Source organism: Macrobrachium nipponense, chromosome 18 (assembly GCF_015104395.2).
Source record: "Macrobrachium nipponense isolate FS-2020 chromosome 18, ASM1510439v2, whole genome shotgun sequence".
Lineage (NCBI taxonomy): Eukaryota > Metazoa > Arthropoda > Malacostraca > Decapoda > Palaemonidae > Macrobrachium > Macrobrachium nipponense.
In genome coordinates, this window is record NC_087211.1 from 69,618,026 (window position 1) to 69,640,322 (window position 22,297).

Consider the following 22,297-nt stretch of genomic DNA (forward strand, 5'->3'; position numbering starts at 1 on the left):
TAGAGAGGCTTTGGGAGGAAGGCGGAAAGAAAGACCTTTGAAGGACTGGATAGTTAATTATAGAAAAGGTATTTGGAAGGAGTTTCCTGAACATTCACGGAGCGAGAGAAAGAACCTACACGTAAAGACGGATTATGCAATTTGTGCATACGATGGTTCGCCACGAATGTGCAGACTTATAAAATGGTTTTTAATCTTTTATTCACATGGCTTTCATTCATGAACGTGCAATGTTTCTTCAGGAACTTGCAGATACTTCGTGAATGGCTGCTGAACTTTGTGGTTAAACCTGAGTACGGCAGCAAAGTCCGGAGCTTTACTTGGAAGCTGGATGTGATGATGAGATGATTTAAGGAATCTGCTGAGCAACTCTAAGTCTACTGATACATCCTCACGTTAAGTATAGTCCTTTTGCACAGTTCTTTTTCATGACGTGGATTAAAAGGCTTCCTGCCTGATAATTTCACTAAGTTCTTCCTGCTAACCTGGAATAATTTCGCTGCCATATCTTGTTTCGCAGACATACATACACTTGGAATCATTTCACTGCCATATCTTGTTTCGCAGACTTAAGGCCTGTCCACACGACCGGGCCTGATCGGCGTGCTCCGGGGTTTGACGGGCAAATTCTGGCGGACTTATCCGTGAATGTTGTCCACACGGGGTGAAGCGATGGATGGAGTGGGCGTGCCGACGATGCCAGTAGGTGTGTTAGTGCGGTACCATAAAAACATGGTTGCCTACCGCAAAGAAGAAGATAGTGTAGCATGATAATTGCTTTGTGTGTGATGAAAAAGAAGAGAATATGGTGCAAAGAATGGCTCAGTAAAAGAAATGTATATGGTTAACGTACGTCTGCCAGGGTCGAAGCTCAAGCCATCGGGCACCACCATGGTGATTTTGCTACAAGACCCATCGGGCAATTTGACGGTTTGCCCGTCAAGTGTGCCCGTTAGAGGGAAAGTCCGCCGATCAGGCCCGATCGTGTGGACAGGCCATTACATACACTTGGAAACATTTCATTATCATCTCTTGTTTTGCCGACATACATACACCTGGAATCATTTCACTGTCATCTCTTGTTTCGCAGACATACAAACACCTGGAATCATTTCACTGCCATATCTTGTTTTGCAGACATACATAAACCTGGAATCATTACTGCCATATCTTGTTTCGCAGACATACATACACATGGAATCATTTCACTACCATATCTTGTTTCGCAGACATACATACACCTGGAATCATTTCACTGCCATATCTTGTTTCGTAGACATACATAAACCTGGAATCATTACACTGCCATATCTTGTTTCGCAGACATACATACACGTGGAATCATTTCACTGCCATATGTTTCGCAGACTTACATACACTTGTAAACATTTCACTGCTATCTCTTGTTTTGCCGACATACATACACCTGGAATCATTTCACTGCCATATCTTGTTTCACAGACATACATAAACCTGGAATAATCACACTGCCATATCTTGTTTCGCAGACATACATACACGTGGAATCATTTCACTGCCATATCTTGTTTCGCAGACATACATAAACCTGGAATCATTACACTGCCATATCTTGTTTCGCAGACATACATACACGTGGAATCATTTCACTGCCATATCTTGTTTCGCAGTGTTACATACTTAATTAGGTTCATCACTGAATATTTAAGAATAAGACACGGATGGGTTCTGTAAGCTTGTAACACAATACTAAGAAAGGATAAATGAAAATTTATTAACGAAATAATTATTATATTAACACAAAAGGTAAGTAAAAATAAACATTCCTCCCTTAGCAGAACAATGCTATAAATCACACCCATAAATAAAGAAAATAAACCTCATTCAAAATATTATGAAAAATATACAGAAAATACTCAAAAATAAATAGGCAGCTCCTTCGACCCTCCTCCCAGCAAGAGACCAGAGTGAGACTAACTTAAAGCCAGGAAAAAGGTCCGAAGGAGACAAACAATGCAGAATATAACAAGTGATTCCGTATTCATATGGTAGTTATACAGTTAACTAAACAAGACAATAATTAAATGGTTCAGCAATATGTACAAATTAAACAATATGCGTCACACCTTCCCCCAAAAGGCCGAGCCCAACGGAGTGGCTCAGACGAGTGAGGAGTTCAAGGTACTTTGGTTCCAGCTCTTGACAGAAAATCCGCGATAACATTGTCACTTCCTTTAAGATGGAGAATTTTCAAGGGGAACTTCTGTAGATACAGAGCCCAACGGAGTAGTCTCTGGTTGTGTGACTTCATCTTCTCCAGGAAAGTCAACGGATTGTGATCAGTGTAGGTTACTATCTCAGAAGCTCCCTGGAGATAGCACTCAAACTTCTGCAGTGAGAGCACTAAACTCAGTGCCTCCTTTTCAATAGTGCTATAAGACATTTGATGGGACAGGAACTTAGTAGACGTGTAGCACACTGGATGCAGAAAACCATCTCCCGCTGATTTTTGCAGCAACACTCGACCAGCCCCTGTATCACACGCATCTACTTGGAGACAAAAAGGTTTATTAAAATCAGGTGTACATAGGACAGGGTTGCTACAGAGTAATAATTTGAGTTGATTAAATGTTTCTTGACATTCTTGAGTCCATATGAACTTGACCTTAGAGCTAGTTAGGCTAGTTAAGGGTGATGCTACAGATGCAAAGTTCTTGCAAAACTTCCTATAGAATGATGTCATACCCAAAAAATGCCGTAGTGATTTTTGAGAAGTGGGGGGAGGATACTCAAGTACAGCATCAATGTTAGCAGTCTTAGGACGAACATGCCCACTACCTACAATATGGCCTAGGTAGGAAATAGTAGCATGGCAAAATCAGTCTCTTTAGGTTAATTGTTAAATTAGCTTCCTCAAGTCTTTGGATAACAATTCTAGTCTACGGATATGTTCCTCAAAAGTTTCACTGATTACGAGGATGTCATCCAAATAACAAAAGACACCATCAAGATCTCTAATGGTATTATTAATAAGCCTCTGAAACGTGGACGGAGCATTGGTAAGACCAAAAGCCATTACTTCATATTGAAAAAGGCCAAAAGGAGTTATGAAGGCTGAAACGACTTCAGCTCTTTCTGTTAGGCCTACCTGATAATACCCTTTTAAAAGGTCCACTTTAGTCATGTACCTGGCTTGTCCAACGGAATCTATGATGTCATCTATTCTTGGTAATGGATATGAATCTTTAATGTTACTATATTCAGCTTGTGGTTATCCGTGCAAAACCTTAAGTTACCATCCTCCTTTGGTACTAGAAGACAAGGTGAAGCCCATGGAGATTTACTTGGAACTGCTAGGCCATGTTTGAGTAAATATTCCACTTCCCTCTTCATCTGTGCTTTTCGATCAGGACTCAGACGATATGGAGGTTGACGGATGGGCATCGTACCTGGGACAAGTTCAATATCATGCAGAAGCACAGTACTTTCCTGGGAAAGTCACAAAAGAAAGAAACATTATTAATAAGAGTCTGTAGCCTTTGAGAATGTTCACTAGGTAATGGGACAACTTCACTTCCAGGTTTTGTAAAAACTTCTGAATTGGATTCTGGGCTCCAAGAAGGTATGAGGTCATCAATTGAGTTCGCAGTTGCAGAGGTATTCTCTGATGCAGAATCTATATTAATCATATTAACAACCAAGTCTCTAGAAGAAGGTCCAGGTTCCCTACAGTGATATTTTTTTTAAAGATTTAGATGAACTATTTGAGTGGATTTTCTATGGTCAGGAGTCTCAATTACATATGTATTATTGTTGACATTTTTCAGTACCTTATATGGTCCAAAGAACTTTGACTAGGGAAGAACTATGAACAGGAAAATAAGCCAAAACCAAATCGTCTGGGAATAATTTTCTAACTTTACTAGATCCATAAAAATTAGTTTTCATTTCAAACTGTCGAGCTTCGAGATTTTCTTTAGCTAATTTCCTAACATCAAAGAATTTTCTGGAGCTTTGACATATATTGTTTAACAGACTAAATTTGACTGGAAGAGGGTGCACTCAACCACTCATCTTTAATTACATTAAGAGGTCCTCTAACTGACCTTTCAAATAACATTTCAAAAGGGAAAAATCCGAGAGACTCTTGTGGGGCTCTTATGGCAAATAATAGAAAACCCACCCCTCATTTCTCCCACTGTGCATTATTCTCGGGACAGTATTTTTTAACATACTTTTTAAAAGTCTGATGCCAGCGTTCTAAGACCCACCTTTGGGACTCTGGAGGTAGGCTGAGGATAATAGTTTTTTAATTTCAGTTCCTTCAGAACTTTACTGAATAAGTCACTTGTAAAGTTAGAACCACGGTCACACACTGTAACTCTCTGGGGATTCCATAGGTGGTGAAAACTAAGCAAAGCATTAGCTATAGTTTTAGCCAAAATATTACGCAAGGGAATTGCTATGGGATAATGTGTAGTAGGACACATAATGGTGAGCAAATATTGGTGACCCTTTTTAGTTTTTGGCAGAGGTCCTACACAATCTAAAATTACCCTATGAAAAGGATCATCAGGAACTACAATAGGTTGAAGAGGATATTTGGGTATACTCTGGTTAGGTTTTCCTGAAATCTGACAAATGTGGCAAGTACGGATGAAGTCTGCTATATCCTTTTTCATGTTAGGCCAATAGAAATGGTTAAGAATCTTGTGATAAGTCTTGTGAATCCCTAAGTGTCCACCATTCCCATCATGTGCAACCTCCAAAACAAGTTTTCTTACAGAGGATGGTAAAACGATCTGGTGCTTTTCACCCAAGTGTCAAGCTTAGATAACTTAGCAGGGTGATAAAATCTCATGAGCACACCAGATCATAATAAAAAACTAAGTGATTTATCAATTTCACTTGTTTAGAGATGCCTGACTGTGAAAAATTACTAGGGTATCATCCTTTTTCTGAGCTTTGATAAGCTCAGCTTTGCTCATAATATTTTCCACTGCATTTTCTACTACTTCAGAGCATTCTAGGTCTTTTGATTTCTGTGATCGAGTAATTACACAAGCTACATCATTACTAAAATCATTTCCCTCACTAGGATGATCAGTTACCACCAAATTTGGAACAACTAAATTACCTGCCAGATCATTGCCCAACAAGAAGGATACTCCTTCCACAGGGAAATCGTTATCTACCACACATACCGACACTACCTTTTTTCAAAGGACAATCTATAAAAATGTCTGCAAGGGGGGCACGAGAAGTTCGAGTTAAATCCCTCAAGAGTACAAAGTCACCATTTAAAGCCTTATTGATATCTGGGATTGCTTTCCTTAAAATCAAACTTTGTGATGCCCCTGTGTCACATAACATCTATCTTATGCTCAGCACCATCGGATGTTAAAGAGCTAATACCATCTATTTTGAAACCTTCAAACAAATCCACAGCTTCTGTGTTACCACATGCAAAGACGGGTTTTCCTTATGCAGTGGATTACTTTTAAAACTCCTATCCTTAAAATTCCTATTTAACTCCGAAACCTTACAATTTGGTGCTTTACAGTTTTTAATAGAATGACCTGGTTTCTTACAATATTTGCAAAGCAGTGACTCCCTAGATTCCTCAGTGCTAACACCCAGAGTATTGCCTGGAACTTGTTTTACAATATGATCTAATCTCTTGCTAGTTTTATGTACAAGGGAGTAGGTGTCTGCTAAAGAAGCTGCCTTTAACAAGTCATTTTTTTTGTCTGTCACAAAGGTACAACATTATATGTGAAGGAAGCTTTCTAACAAATTCCTCAAACACTATTAGATTTTCTAACTGTTCAAAGGTAGTTATAGCTGAAGCTTTTAACCACTTCCTAAAATCTCTTAAGTTTTCTGAAGCAAACTCTAGGTATGTCTGAGTACTAGTTTTAACTTTATTGGGAAAAACTTGCCGATAACCCTCCACAGAAATTGAAAAAGCATCTATGACAGCCTTTTTTATAACTTCATGTAGCCAAATCCATTGTTCTTTCGGCCAATTCAAATGAGAAGCAGTTTCTTCAAAAGCCTTAAAATAGTCTTCAGGGTCATAATCAGTGAAGTCTGGTATTAATTTCATATTCTTGGATAAGTCAAACTTCTTTTGAAATTCTAGCAAATAAATTTCTTGCCGTTTATCGAGCCGGGAAAGTTCAGATTTTTCCCTTTCTGCTTTCACTTGCAATTCAATAGTCTCCCTTTCTACTTTTACAGCTAATTCAGCTTGAAATGCAAGTCTCTTTCTCTCTTTCTGCTTCTAATCTAATCTTCTCTCTCTCTCTCTCTCTCTTTCTGCTTCTAATCTAATCCTCTCTTTCTCTCTTTCTGCATCTAATCTAATCCTCTCTTTTTCAATTTCAAACTCTAGTTTTATTCTTTCCAAGTTTTTCTCTTCCTTCTCGCGCTCTACCGCAATTCGCTCAAACTCGAGTCTTTGTTCGTTAGTCAAAGTATCCTTGTCTTCAACTATCCAGTCTCGCTTCAGCTCCTACCGCTTTAGCCTTTAAGTAACGTTCAAGAATTAAATTTCGAATTTCAGACTTTTTCATGTTACTTCTAACTGGTAGTAGCAAACGTAAACCTAACTCCAAAAGATCCTTCTTTGCATATTGAATTGTGGAGAGTTCAGCAGAAGGATTACCAGCAAATTTATCCACATCAAAACTAGCCATTGTGAAATTGAAACAATGAAAACTTCCTTACGTAAACTATCTGAATTCCTGTTTCACAAATGAACGCAAGGTAACTCACAATTACGTCTTTAAGCAATTTGTTCACTTCATAAATAATACGGTTTTAAACTGGTATTGTTATTTTAAAATCGTATTGTTATTAAAATCGTATTGTTAGAATCGGGGAAATTTCCCGATTCTAGTCAAATAAGAGTGGAGAAGGAATAACCTTGCCTGGTCCTAAAAATAGTTATTACTCTAAGCGACTAAAATTGTCAGCTTAAGCATTTCGTGCGTCAGGCAAAGAGAAAAAGGTTTATACTGTACCCCACGAATTCTCAGCTGTGATAATTGAAGTTTATAACAGATTAAAGAGCTTACGATTTTTGCTCACGAGGCGAGTCTCGGTGGGGAGAGGAGAAACAAGCGAACAATACTGGGAATAAACGAGTCAATAGGCACTGCACTATAACATAAACCGACACTATATTTCAAAAGCAGGCGCGCAACACTTCATAAAATACAATATCGAAAATAACAGGTATTCAGATGGCTCACAATGTACAATATTCTGAATGAGAACAAACAACACTGACAAATTGCTCATTAAAAGGAAGAATGTATCCCGGACTGGCCCCCAAATTATGTTACATACTTAATTAGGTTCATCACTGAATATTTAAGAATAAGACACGGATGGGTTCTGTAAGCTTGTAACACAATACTAAGAAAGGATAAATGAAAATTTATTAACGAAATAATTATTATATTAACACAAAAGGTAAGTAAAAATAAACATTCCTCCCTTAGCAGAAAAAAGTTAAGTATATCTTAGTTTTACCAGACCACTGAGCTGATTAACAGCTCTCCTAGGGCTGGCCCGAAGGATTAGATATTTTGACGTGGCTAGGAACCAATTGGTCACCTAGCAACGGGACCTACAGCTTATTGTGGGATCCGAACCACATTATATCGAGAAATGAACTTCTATCACCAGAAATAAATTTCTCTGATTCCGCGTTGGCCGAGCCGGGAATCGAACCTGAGACCACCGGATTGGTCCCTTAGCAGAACAATGCTATAAATCACACCCATAAATAAAGAAAATAAACCTCATTCAAAATATTATGAAAAATATACAGAAAATACTCAAAAATAAATAGGCAGCTCCTTCGACCATCCTCCCAGCAAGAGACCTGAGTGAGACTAACTTAAAGCCAGGGAAAAGGTCCGAAGGAGACAAACAATGCAGAATATAACAAGTGATTCCGTATTCATATGGTAGTTATACAGTTAACTAAACAAGACAATAATTAAATGGTTCAGCAATATGTACAAATTTCACAATATGCGTCACAGCAGACATACATAAACCTGGAATCATTACACTGCCATATCTTGTTTCGCAGACATACATACTACGTAGACAAATGTCACTGATTACCCGTGTTGAATTTTTTGCCAGGTGGAAAGGGGTTTGGGTTACTTCAAGGAAAAACTCGACTGTGACACACTTTCCCCGCAAGATTTTTTTGCAGACGCCTATACCTGCCTCAGTACCATCTAAAATGGCCCGGTTCTATATTAATCAATTACTCAATGGAGCACAAGAAGCTATTCTTACTTTTCTTGAGAAGGCTCTATTCACTTTCCTTCTGCAACCCTTAAGGGGGTATTGCCGTCAGTGGACCTCATGCGGTACACCGTAGGCGTTACTTAAGGTTCTTTGCAGCGTGCCTTCGGCCCCTAGGTGCAACCACTTTTGTTCCTTTTACTATACCTCCTTTCATATTCTCTTTCTTCATCTTACTTTCCACCCTCTCCTAACACTTGATTCATAGTGCAACTGCTTTGATGTTTTCCTCTGTTACACCTGTCAAACCTTTTACTGTCAATTCCCATTTCAGCTCTGAATGACCTCATAGGTCCCAGTGCTTGCCTTTGGCCTAAATTCTATATTCAACTCAACTCAGCACTTTCCAACTGCAAAATGATTTTCCGGTGCGTTAGTTGGGGATACGAGAAAAGACATTCTTGAAAGAAGAGAAAACTCAGTCGTCCATTAGTCATTTGACAAAGAAATCGTCCCAATTAGTAGTTTTCGTACCTGGCACCACGGAAACCTTCCTAAAATCAAAATTCATTTCAAGGGACTTGTTTTTTATGGCCCCGTTGAGGATGACCTCTTGCAAGAATCACAACTAGGTCAGTCTTCTTCCCTGCATTCAATGCAATTGCTCCGACCAGTTTACTCTTAAAGGTTCAGCAATTATACTTTTTTTTTTTTTTTTTTTTTTTTTTTTTTTTTTTTTTCATCTGTCCATCCGCCTGTGGTGTGTGCATGGTAACACTGCGTCCCGCGTCTTTAAATAATATCCTATTTCGAATTATTACTGGTGTAATTCGCATACAGTAAATTATTGAAACACTTTTCAGTTGCAAATGTACACCAAGATATCCTTTTATTTACCTAAAACTTTCACATAGCGTAACTATTAAAGTTTAAAGCCCCGGGACGCCAGTGTGACCATGCGCAACCACCAGGCGGATGGACAGAGAAGGAAAAAAACAGAGTATAGTCTGTGTAAAATAAAGATATGAACCGACTGTTCACCTGAGGAAATCTTGAAGTCTTTTATTTTTTTTTTTTTTTTTTTATTTTTTTTTTTTTTTTATTTTTTTTTTTTTTTACGGGTTGAAATGTGATATTCTCAGTCGAGTCTCCCTGTGTGTTTGTTTACCTGACAAGCCTCATAAAATATATAAAGATTCGATGGACAAATTCCGTTGAAATATAAGCAAATTTCATTTACCAGTTTATCCTAAACAATGGGATGTTTATTCGAGATTATACGCTTTGATTAGGGAAATTTATATCTAATTTTCATCTCGAAAGCTCTCGGATTGGATTAAATAATAAACGCTATCTATCTATCTATCTATCTATCTATCTATATATATATATATATATATATATATATATATATATATATATATATATATATATATATATATATATATATATATATATATATATGATATATATGTGTGTGTATGTGCGCATGTGTATGAGAGAGAGAGAGAGAGAGAGAGAGAGAGAGAGAGAGAGATCACTCATAAGATGGATTTCATATTGGTTTCACGGATGTCACTTGTGTCTGGATGGGACACAGATCGTTGAAATTCGGGATGACGTATCCGTCACTCAGTGTGATGTGATAGGAATCATGGATGGATGAAGGTCCAGGAATATATACATATCCTTCAGGAAAACCCGTTTGAATATTCATCTCTCTCTCTCTCTCTCTCTCTCTCTTTATATATATATATATATATATATATATATATATATGTATATATATATATATATATATATATATATATATATATACATTGTTAACTCATTTAAAAAATATATATAAACAAAACACCATTTACACGAAAAGAAGGACCTACCCAGACGGGAGTTAAAAGGAAACTGTTTAAAATTAAATTAAAATAATAATAAATCAGGCCACACAACCGTACAATAGCAAACGACAAGACAAAATAGGCCATTGACATAATGAACAATTGTGTAGATGATGTTTGGGTGTTTAATGATGCGACACTTAATTTTATCATTATGGACTCTAAGGTTGTTAGGTCATTGTTTTTCTGCGTTTGTCCTATTATCTGAAAATCTTTGTTATCTATTATGTTTTGCATAATTTGGAATGATTCCTTATAATAATTATAAAATTAAGTGTCCCATCATTAAACACCCAAACATCATCTACACAATTGTTCATTGCTCAATGGCCCTATTTGTCTTGCCGTTGTCTTATTGTACGTGTGTGCCTTGTTTATTATATTGTAATTTTTTTTAAACAGTTTCCTTTTAACTCCCGTCTGGTTAGGTCCTTCTTTTCGTGTCAATGGTGTTTTGTTTATATACATATATTCTTAAACGAGTTAACATTTTAAATAAGAGAATATTGTAGTGATTTTAGTTATATATTATTAAAAGTGTTTTTATGATTTATTAAGAATCAACTCGCTGTATTTCAGCCTTGAAGATGCAACAATGTAGTTGTGAAACGTCGGCATTAGCAATAAACCTTCAATTATATCGAATGCCTTTCCCTGGACGCCTAACAAGTATGATTTCGGAGAGCTGCAGCTCCAATTTTTTAGGATATATATTATATATATATATATATATATATATATATATATATATATATATATATATATATATATATATGATTTATTCTCTGTTTATTATGGTTATTTTTAACGCTAACGGACACGATGACACAGTGTTCTAAATTCCCACTGGTTTCTTGAATGAAGAGACAAAAAATTCTTGATAACAATATTTAGGGAAATGTCGAGACTGGCCAGTAGGGTTAGGTACAAAATGGTCTTCTCTACCCCAGGTCCGAGTAAGACAGTACAGGTTAGAAGGAAATGTCATAGAACTTAACACATTGCAAGACGTCCCTTGTAAGTTGAAGTTCTATATGAGGAAAACGGGAGCTGTTTTGAAGACGAAATCTAATTAGGGTCAAAAGGTAGCGGTTCTTATTTGTGGTGGTTTTGTTGTTTGTAATTACTCATAAATATAATTAAAGCATTTAATTAATATATATATATATATATATATATATATGTATGTATATATATAGATATATATATATATATATATATATATATATATATATATATATATATATATATATATATATATATATATATATATATATATATATATATATATGTATATATATATATATATATATATATATATATATATATATATATATATATATATATATATATATATATATATATATATATATATATATATATATATATATATATATATATATATTTATATATACATTTTAATGAATATATATATATATATATATATATAATATATATATATATATATATTATATATATATAATATGACAACATTTTCACTTTCCCTTATTCTGCGACTCGCAATAGTTATGAAAAGTGACTCAGCAGTTTTCGCACCGAAGAAGCATGCAGGAAACTCATGGTTTACATCCGGTGATAAAGGAATGTATGGGATTTTGTAATAGTATGCTCTCTGCACACAAGCGAACATTTGGCTAATCCATCCGTCTTCCTGTACATAGTCACAAGTTGTGCTTGTGTTTATACATATATATATATATATATATATATATATATATACATACATATATATATATTGATATATATATGTGTGTGTATGTGTGTGTGTCTGTCTGCTTCAGAAAAGATACAGCAGGGTTAGGTAGGAGCACATTAGAGTTGTAAACATGTCCAGTACAATATACTGATTTTCCTCTTTATAAATATTTGTATTTATATTTGTATACTTATACTTAATTATATATGCATTTAAATATACATACACACACACACACACACACGCATATATATATATATACATACATATATTTACTTATATATATGTGTGTGTGAAGAGAGAGAGAGAGAGAGAGAGAGAGAGAGAGAGAGAGAAATTAGGAATAGGAGGGATAAGGAATTTCCACAAGTAGTTAAGTGAAGTTTCTGGATATTTACTTAAATATCTGTAGGTCCCATATAATACAGAGAAATTATGGATTTCAGGCTCCAAGCAATGCCACCGTACGCATAATTCTTTTCCTCATTCTTGAGTGCGTGTGTATGTATATATATATATACTATATTCATATGTATATACATATATATGAATTCATTAATTAATAAAATAAGCAGATACAGAATGGATAGAATGGACTAACAGCAATCACTCAGATTCTACCACTATTAATAAAGGCCTAAACCATTCTTTTCCTAGTTATTGAAAGTCAAATACAATCTCACTTTCTGACAACTGACGAATATCGACAGAATTATCTTTGCTCACGAACATTCGCCTGTGTTCATCAATCCCTCTTGATCTGCAATCACGTGATGGATGCTTTGCGGAATTTCAAGTCATCGTTTTTTTTCTTTTTTTTTTTTTTTGTTTTTTCTGTCTACTTGTCAGTCGAGAATGATATATATATAAATATATATATAATATATATATATATATATATATATATATATATATATATAATATACATATTTGTGGAGTGTATTAGCTTATCTTTTTCCATTTACTTTATGGTTTCATTCATGCTTAACTTTTTTCCTCGGTTCGTGATTGCATGAATATGCTGCATAGCCATTATCTAGAATTTGATAGTGTTTTAGCTGTATACCTAAAGTAATTTGCTTAAGTTTGTATACTAAGCATATTTTCCCTTCTTATTTATTGACAAAAATTTGCAGGTAATTTTTTAGAACCGGGTTAATTATTTACAATTCTTTTTGTGTTTCATTGTAGGTATTTAGTTTTTTTTTTTTTTGTCCAATATAAGGTCTATATTAAATTGGAGTTTTGCTGGTATATTCATTGACATAGGACTTATTCCATAAAAAAAGTTTTGCTAATAATGATAATAATAATAATAATAATAATAATATTTTTTACCTTTGGGTTTCCAACCAAAACCAAACTTTGCTCCATCAAGAAAGTGAGTCTCTGACAGCCATCACATTTCTGTCTGACGAAAAGACCTTTCGATGCCGAAAACTGGAAGAAGAATTATTATATGACTCACTGACATGTCTCCAGAATCTTTACCGTCCAAAGAATCTGTTTCGGCTGAGTCATGCCCCCCCTCACGGCCGCCATCTTGCTCAGTGACAAGCGACGAAAGGCGTGGCTAAGGTCTGTGCAGGGAGGTGAGAAGGTCTAGGTCGTCCAGAGTCTGTATAAAACAGAACTCTTCATCTCAGACTAACACAGTCAGCCACCAGGCAGTCCCTCCCCGGCTGATATACTAGATCTTTAGCTATCATGAGAACTTTGGTAAGAGAACGGTTTTTGTTAGATTTGCAATAGATTTTTTTTTTTTTTTTTTTTTTTTACTCTTGGAGTATCTGCATTATCCTACTGATGTCAGCATTTTATCTGGTCAATTTTCCATTTTGTGATAGATATTTGCCTCATCTTGATTACTACGGGTTTATTTTCTTTCAGAAAGCGAAGCTGGTGTTTCAGTGTATGCGATTCTTCTCAAATTTTAATAGATTTTTTTTTTTTTTTAATTTATATGACCAATATTTTCTTCATACTCAAATTGTCGTTCCAACAAAGTTTTCTTCATAACACAAAGAATTCAACAAACATCTACATCTTATAAGGTTTCTCAAGACCCCATTCCTAACTATCCTAAAATTTCACCCTGACACCACATAACAACCACCGGTCTCCATAGACCTTTCCTAGGGGCGCATGCGTCAAAGGCTTCAGGGTTGTGGTCATTCGTTTGGAAGAGGGACGGTAACAACTATTCGATTCTGCGTATGGAGCGAGTTGTGAGTGCACCATGATCAACTATATATATGTTCACACACAACACGCACGCATACACACACACACACACACACACACACACACACTCTCACACATTATATAATATATATATATATATATATATATATATATATATATATATATATATATATATATACATACAATACAGGAAATATACACCCATGCTCATCACAATTCATAATTTGTTAAATACTTCAGCACTGAAATAAACACGTCAATCACAGATGTCTTGATGCAAATGCGTCGTTGAAAAGTTTGCATATTTCTGTGAATAAAATATTCCGTCGATAATTTATTTCCGGAACAGAAAACTCTTGCCAGGTGTCATCTGCACAACTCATTTTTAGTCTTCTCGAACGAACCAGGAACTTTACATTAGTTTGATATTTTACATTACTATTTTAATGGAAAGTGAATTTAAACTTCGTAAGTTAAAAACATTATCAAATAATTCCAAATATTGTTTCTGTTGTAATTCAAGCGTTTGACCCATAAAATGTTACGTGTTGATTTAAGAATGTTTTAATAAAAAGGAAATTGTACAAACAGTTATTTGCATATTTAATATTATAAAGTTAAAGTTTGTATGTAAATACCAGCAGGTCTTCTTCCATTTTAGCTGGATTTTATAGACATTAAAATACCACTGTCATTCGTTTTGTCGTGTTTTTGTAATTTTGAAATTACAAAAGATAGTATTTTTTACTTTAATCATTAAATGTCTTAAATATTAATAGTAATAATAGTAGTAATTGTTATTGAGAAGGCCATTGACTTGAATAATAACAATATAGAGAATGTCACAGTGTCTCTAATCCCGTGCGATCAATTTGTTAATGACCTTACTATGTGACTGTTGTTTGTCAATATTATAAACTTGTATTGTTTGATGCATTGCATAACTCCATCAGCGTTGACGAGCAATGGCTAATGCGACGCTATTAAAATGTGCAGTGCCAATCAATCAATCAATTAATCCACTAACCAGCCTCCAGTAATCCCTGGTATTACCTTCCCTCAGATCGCCCTTCTGTTGGTGGCCCTCGTGGCCGCAGAGCAGAAGCGTTCGGCCGATCCCGGCTACGGCCTCGGACGAGGCTTCGGCTTCGGAGGTGGCCTCGGCCGCGGCTTCGGGCATGGAGGACTGTACGGTGGCTACGGCGGACTCGGATTCGGGGGAGGTCACGGCGGCTTCGGACTAGGACGAGGCTTCGGCGGCCACGGACTGGGAGGAGGTTACGGCCACGGTTACGGATACGGCCCGCGCGTTCACTACATCGGGAAGCGAAGCGCCGATCCCGAGCCTGGCCACCTTTCCGGTGGTTACGGATACGGTTATCCCGTATACGGACGCGGATACGGCTTCGGCGTGGCTCACCACCCATACCATGGCCATTCCTACGTCTCTCCGAGATTCCACGGTAACTACGGATACGGATTCCCTTACGGATACGGCCGATAAATAACTGACCCTCTCTTTATAATGTCCAGTCATCTTCAAACGAATCCTAATTGTAAGGATAAATACATAAATACGAATATCTCGACCAATAAAAGTAACAGTTGCTGCAGCAAAGATACATTAGTTTCATTCACAGCCCTTTTACTTTATATATATATCTTATATATATATATATATATATAATATATATATATATATATATACATATATATACATATATATATACATATATAATATACATATATATAATCTATATATTATACATATATATACATATATATACAGTTATATATATATATATATATATATAGTATAAGTCATATCACATTTCCGGTGATTCATATACATATATCGAGCTACAATGTCCTTTAATATCTAATTCGCTCTACCTCGGAATTAATATATTTTCATATATGCTTAACCGAAGGGGAATTTTTTTCTCGATAATAGATTTGCCTGGACCAGGGCGCGAAAAACCTATGGATCCTTTCAACCCAGGAACGTCAGTGAAGCGTTACCTACTACACCACCGCGAGAGGCTAAAAGTTCATGTCGCCTCTCATCCTCATATACCTTTCGCGCGCAGGTAATTAGTGGTTTGGAGACAACATCAACCCACCTCGACTCCGGTAGTGTTTGTAGTGCTTTTGACAGCACGTAGCCAATCTATAAGTCATATCACATTTCCGTGATTCATATACATATATCGAGCTACAATGTCCTTTAATATCTAATTCGCTCTACCTCGGAATTAATATATTTTCATATATGCTTAACCGAAGGGGAATTTTTTCTCGATAATAGATTTGCCTGGACCAGGGCGCGAACCTATGGATCCTTTCAAACCCAGGAACGTCAGTGAAGCGTTACCTACTACACCACCGCGAGAGGCTAAAAGTTCATGTCGCCTCTCATCCTCATATACCTTTCGCGCGCAGGTAATTAGTGGTTTGGAGACAACATCAACCCACCTCGACTCCGGTAGTGTTTGTAGTGCTTTTGACAGCACGTAGCAATCTAGTCAGTCATCCCCCCCCCCCCACATTTCCGTGATTCATATACATATATCGAGCTACAATGTCTTTAATATCTAATTCGCTCTACCTCGGAATTAATATATTTTCATATATGCTTAACCGAAGGGGAATTTTTCTCGATAATAGATTTGCCTGGACCAGGGCGCGAACCTATGGATCCTTTCAAACCCAGGAACGTCAGTGAAGCGTTACCTACTACACCACCGCGAGAGGCTAAAAGTTCATGTCGCCTCTCATCCTCATATACCTTTCGCGCGCAGGTAATTAGTGGTTTGGAGACAACATCAACCCACCTCGACTCCGGTAGTGTTTGTAGTGCTTTTGACAGCACGTAGCCAATCTATAAGTCATATCACATTTCCGTGATTCATATACATATATCGAGCTACAATGTCCTTTAATATCTAATTCGCTCTACCTCGGAATTAATATATTTTCATATATGCTTAACCGAAGGGGAATTTTTTCTCGATAATAGATTGCCTGGACCAGGGCGCGAACCTATGGATCCTTTCAAACCCACCCAGGAACGTCATGAAGCGTTACCTACTACACCACGCGAGAGGCTAAAAGTTTCATGTCGCCTCTCATCCTCATATACCTTTGCGCGCGCAGGTAATTAGTTGTTTGGAGACAACATCAACCCACCTCGACTCCGGTAGTGTTTGTAGTGCTTTTGACAGCACGTAGCCAATCTATAAGTCATATCACATTTCCGTGATTCATATACATATATCGAGCTACAATGTCCTTTAATATCTAATTCGCTCTACCTCGGAATTAATATATTTTCATATATGCTTAACCGAAGGGAATTTTTTCTCGATAATGATTGCTGGACCAGGGCGCGAACCTATGGATCCTTTTCAAAAACCCAGGAACGTCAGTGAAGCGTTACCTACTACACCACCGCGAGAGGCTAAAAAGTTTCATGTCGGAAATGTGATAGACTTATAGATTGGCTACGTGCTGTCAAAAGCATACAAAACACTACCGGAGTCGAGGTGGGGTTGATGTTGTCTCCAAACCACTAATTACCTGCGCGCGAAAGGTATGAGGATGAGAGGCGACATGAACTTTTAGCCTCTCGCGGTGTGTAGTAGGTAACGCTTCACTGACGTTTCCTGGGTTTGAAAAGGATCCATAGGTTCGCGCCCTGGTCCAGGCAAATCTATTATCGAGAAAAAATTCCCCTTCGGTTAAGCAATATATGAAAATATATTAATTCCGAGGTAGAGCGAATTAGATATTAAAGGGACTTGTAGCTCGTATATGTATATGAATCACGGAAATGTGATATGACTTATAGATTGGCTACGTGCTGTCAAAAGCACTACAAACACTACCGGAGTCGAGGAGGTGGGTTGATGTTGTCTCCAAACCACTAATTACCTAGCGCGCGAAAGGTTATATGAGGATGAGAGGCGACATGAACTTTTAGCCTCTGTGGGCTGTCAGTAGGAACGCTTCACTGACGTCGTGAGGATCCATAGTTCGCCCTTCAGGCAAATCTATATTTCCCCGAGATCTGTTAAGCCTATATTGGATATATCGGAGTAGAGCGAAAATAGAATATAGCCATGTAGCTTCGTATAATGTCCTAAATCCCGGTCGGGTCCAGGCAAATCTATTATCGAGAAAAAATTCCCCTTCGGTTAAGCATATATGAAAATATATTAATTTCCGAGGTAGAGCGAATAGATATTAAAGGACATTGTAGCTCGATATATGATATGAATCACGGAAATGTGATATGACTTATAGATTGGCTACGTGCTGTCAAAAGCACTACAAAAACACACCGGAGTCGAGGTGGGTTGATGTTGCTCCAAACCCTAATTACCTGCGCGCGAAAGGTATAGAGGATGAGAGGCGACTGAACTTTTAGCCTCTGCGGTGGTGTAGTAGGTAACGCTTCACTGACTTCCTGGGTTTGAAAGGTCCATAGGTTCGCTGGTCCGGCAAATCTATTATCGAGAAAAAATTCCTCGGAAGCTATATGAAAATATTTAATTCCGAGGTAGAGCGAATTAGATATAAAGGACATTGTAGCTCGATATAGATATGAATCACGGAAAGTGATATTACTTATAGATTGGCTAGTGCTGTCAAAAGCACTACAAACACTACCGGCAGTCGAGGTGGGTTGATGTTGTCTCCCAAACCACTAATTACCTGCGCTCGCGAAAGGTATATTGAGGATGAGATGCGACATGAACTTTTAGCCTCTCGCGGTGGTGTAGTAGGTAACGCTTCACTGACGTTCCTGGGTTTGAAAGGATCCATAGGTTCGCGCCCTGGTCCAGGCAAACTCTATTATCGAGAAAAAATTCCCCTTCGGTTAAGCATATATGAAAATATATTAATTCCGAGGTAGAGCGAATTAGATATTAAAGGACATTGTAGCTCGATATATGTATATGAATCACGGAAATGTGATATGACTTATAGATTGGCTACGTGCTGTCAAAAGCACTACAAACACTACCGGAGTCGAGGTGGGTTGATGTGTCTCCAAACCACTAATTACCTGCGCGCGAAAGGTATATGAGGATGAGAGGCGACATGAACGTTTTAGCCTCTCGCGGTGGTGTAGTAGGTAACGCTTCACTGACGTTCCTGGGTTTGAAAGGATCCATAGGTTCGCGCCCTGGTCCAGGCAAATCTATTATCGAGAAAAAATTCCCCTTCGGTTAAGCATATATGAAAATATATTAATCCGAGGTAGAGCGAATTAGATATTAAAGGACATTGTAGCTCGAATATATATATATATATATAATATTATTATAATTATCACATCACCTTGATTCATAATTAAATTATTCGAGCTACAAATGTCCTTTAATATCTAATTCGCTCTACCACGGAATTAATATATTTTCATATGTACTTCGGTTTACATATATGAAAATATATTATTGAGGTAGAGCGAATTAGATATTAAAGGACATTTGCAGCTCGAATAATATATATATATATATATATATATATATATATATATATACTTTGTTTTACCTTAACATTTTTTTATTCTTATATATCTAGTGATCCTTTTTTCCACCTACTTTTTTTCCCCATTAACATAATATTTTACTACATACATATTCAGAAAATGGAAAAATAATAATAATGAAAACAATGCATCACCGGTATTAACCAGTTTACTAGAAGCACGGATGTTTTAATCCCAATGTAGTTACGAATACGTAAATGATGCTTCACCTAGTAACCTACTTTCCTTCTCTGGCATATAAACTGAGGAGGCGTTGGTATTCATGCAAATATTTGGAAATAATTATAATAATTGCGTTCGTTGAGCAGCATTCAACACAATTAATGTAGCAAGGGTGAATAAGGAGCTCATTAAACAGGCACCCCCCCTGCCCCTGACATCCACTTGTTTATTGGATTAGCATTGGCTTTGCTCTGGATTTACTTGATACCTTCAATGTACAGCCGAAGGAGGAAGGATTCCAAATAATGGCATAGTAAATTTTAAGAATTTTTTGTTGTGTGTTTACCATTAGCACAGTAAATTGAAAACAAAAATTTAGTGTATATCAGTAGCAAAGTAAATGGGAAGAATTATTTTTTAGTGTGTATCAGCAGCGCAGTGGATAAAAAAAAATTAGTGTGCGAGTAGCTCAGTAAATTGGACGGAATTTTTTAGCGTGTACGAGTAGAACAGTAAAATTGGACGGATTTTTTTAGTGTGTACCAGTAGCACAGTAAATTGGAAGATTATTTTTAGTGTGTTCTAGTAGCACAATAAATGTACCAGTAGTATAATAAATCGGAAGAATTTTTTGGTGTGTTCCAATAGCACAGTAAATGGGAATAATTTATTTTAGTGTGTACCAGGAGTACAATAAATTTGGAATGATTTCATTTTCAGTGTATACCGGTAGCAAAGTAAATTGAAATTTTTTTTTTTTTTTTTTTTTTTTTTTTTTTTATTTTTAGTGTGTACCAGTAACACAGTAAATTGGAAATTCTTTTGAGTGTGTACCAATAGCACAGTTAACTGGAAGAATTTGCCTTTGAGTGTGTACCAGTAGGAGCGTTTAGCTATTAAGGAAATTTTTTATGTATAAGTATTCTGTAAAGTTACAGCGAAGATGCAACGCATAAGTACAATAAAACATTTCTCCTTTTATTCTGATAATTTACTTATTTATTCATTGATTTATTAATTTATTTTTTCTAATATTTGAGCGCTTCTTTCTGTATTTCCCATTCCCTCTTCTTACTTCTTTCTAATGAACACCAGATTCTTTGGAAGCCTGAATCTTAAGTCAGTGGTCTCTTTGGGATTGTTCCATATGAATAGGGTTGAACTTCTGAATATAATAATAATAATAATAATAATAATAATAATAATAATAATAATAATAATAATAATAATAATAATAATAATAATAATAATAATAAACGATCAGGCAAAGATCCTCTGGGACTATGGTATCAGAACAGATAGGGTGATACGTGCAAGTAGACCAGACGTGACGTTGATTGACAAAATCAAGAAGAAAGTATCACTCACTGATGTCGCATTGTTGAAAAGAAAGAAAGGGAAAAAATGGATAAGTATCAAGACCTAAAAATAGAAATAAGAAGGATATGGGATATGCCAGTGGAAATCGTACCCATAATCATAGGAGCACTAGGCACGATCCCAAAATCTTTGAAAAGGAATCTGGAAAAACTAGAGGCTGAAGTAGCTCCATGACTCATGCAGAAGAGTGTGATCCTAGAAACGGGGCACATAGTAAGAAAAGTGATGGACTCCTAAGGAGGCAGGATGCAACCCGGAACCCCACACTATAAATACCACCCAGTCGAATTGGAGGACTGTGATAGACCAAAAAAAAAGATATATAAAATAAATAATAATAATAAATATAATAATAATAATAATAATAATAATAATAATAATAATAATAATAAAATATTGAGCAATTATATGCCAAGTTCCCTTAGATGTAACACTGTTTATTCTGCTTATAGCAATATAGATATAGCGATTCATTGAATGTTGATCAACTTTTCATGTCATATTTTCCATTTATGTTATCCGAAGTTTTTGAGTTCCCTCCACTTTCTTATCTTCTTCACATTCAGCTTGACTTCCCATCCGATCTGTATCCTTCGTCCCTTTTTCTTTGTCTGCTGTTTTCTGGCCTTTTTTTTTTTTTTTTTTTTTTTTTTTGTTTTTTTTTTTTTTTTTTTTTTTTTTTTTTTTTTTGTTTTTTTTTTTTTTTTTTTTTTTTTTGTCTCTCATTTCCCTGAAGTCACTAACTCTTTCATCTCTCTGGCAACATCAGTCTGGCCACTTTCAAGAACGTACCTTCTCCCTGGCTTCTCTTTCCATCCTGAACCTTTTCCCTTAGTCTTCTGTTCTTCCTGCACATTTTTCCTTGCTTCTTTCTCCTTCCTATTCCTTTTCCTGCACTTCTCTATCCTCCTTGTGCCTTTTCACTTACTTTTCTTCCCCTCCTGTGCCTATTTCTTTGCATCTCTTCCTTCCTACCGTGGGCGCACTCACGTAGGGGCAAGGGGTGGGGGGGGGGGGGGGGCGGTCACTTGAGCAACCTCCCCCTCCCCCACCCCAAGCTGAAATCCAGTGACCACAGGAGGTTACAGTTCCTTTTCAAATGAACCGTGACTAACTTTGAAAAAA

General features: G+C 36.4%; 1 protein-coding gene across 1 annotated transcript; it reads left to right on the forward strand.

Annotated features, from left to right (window-relative positions):
* The first annotated feature begins 13,517 nt into the window (after positions 1–13,517).
* On the forward strand, positions 13,518–15,693 carry LOC135196786 (keratin-associated protein 19-2-like). The gene is made up of 2 exons (XM_064223574.1): positions 13,518–13,587; positions 15,137–15,693. The coding sequence occupies exons 1-2, from the start codon at positions 13,576–13,578 to the stop codon at positions 15,575–15,577; spliced, it is 453 nt and encodes a 150-aa protein (XP_064079644.1). The 5' UTR covers positions 13,518–13,575; the 3' UTR covers positions 15,578–15,693.
* Positions 15,694–22,297: the final 6,604 nt, after the last annotated feature.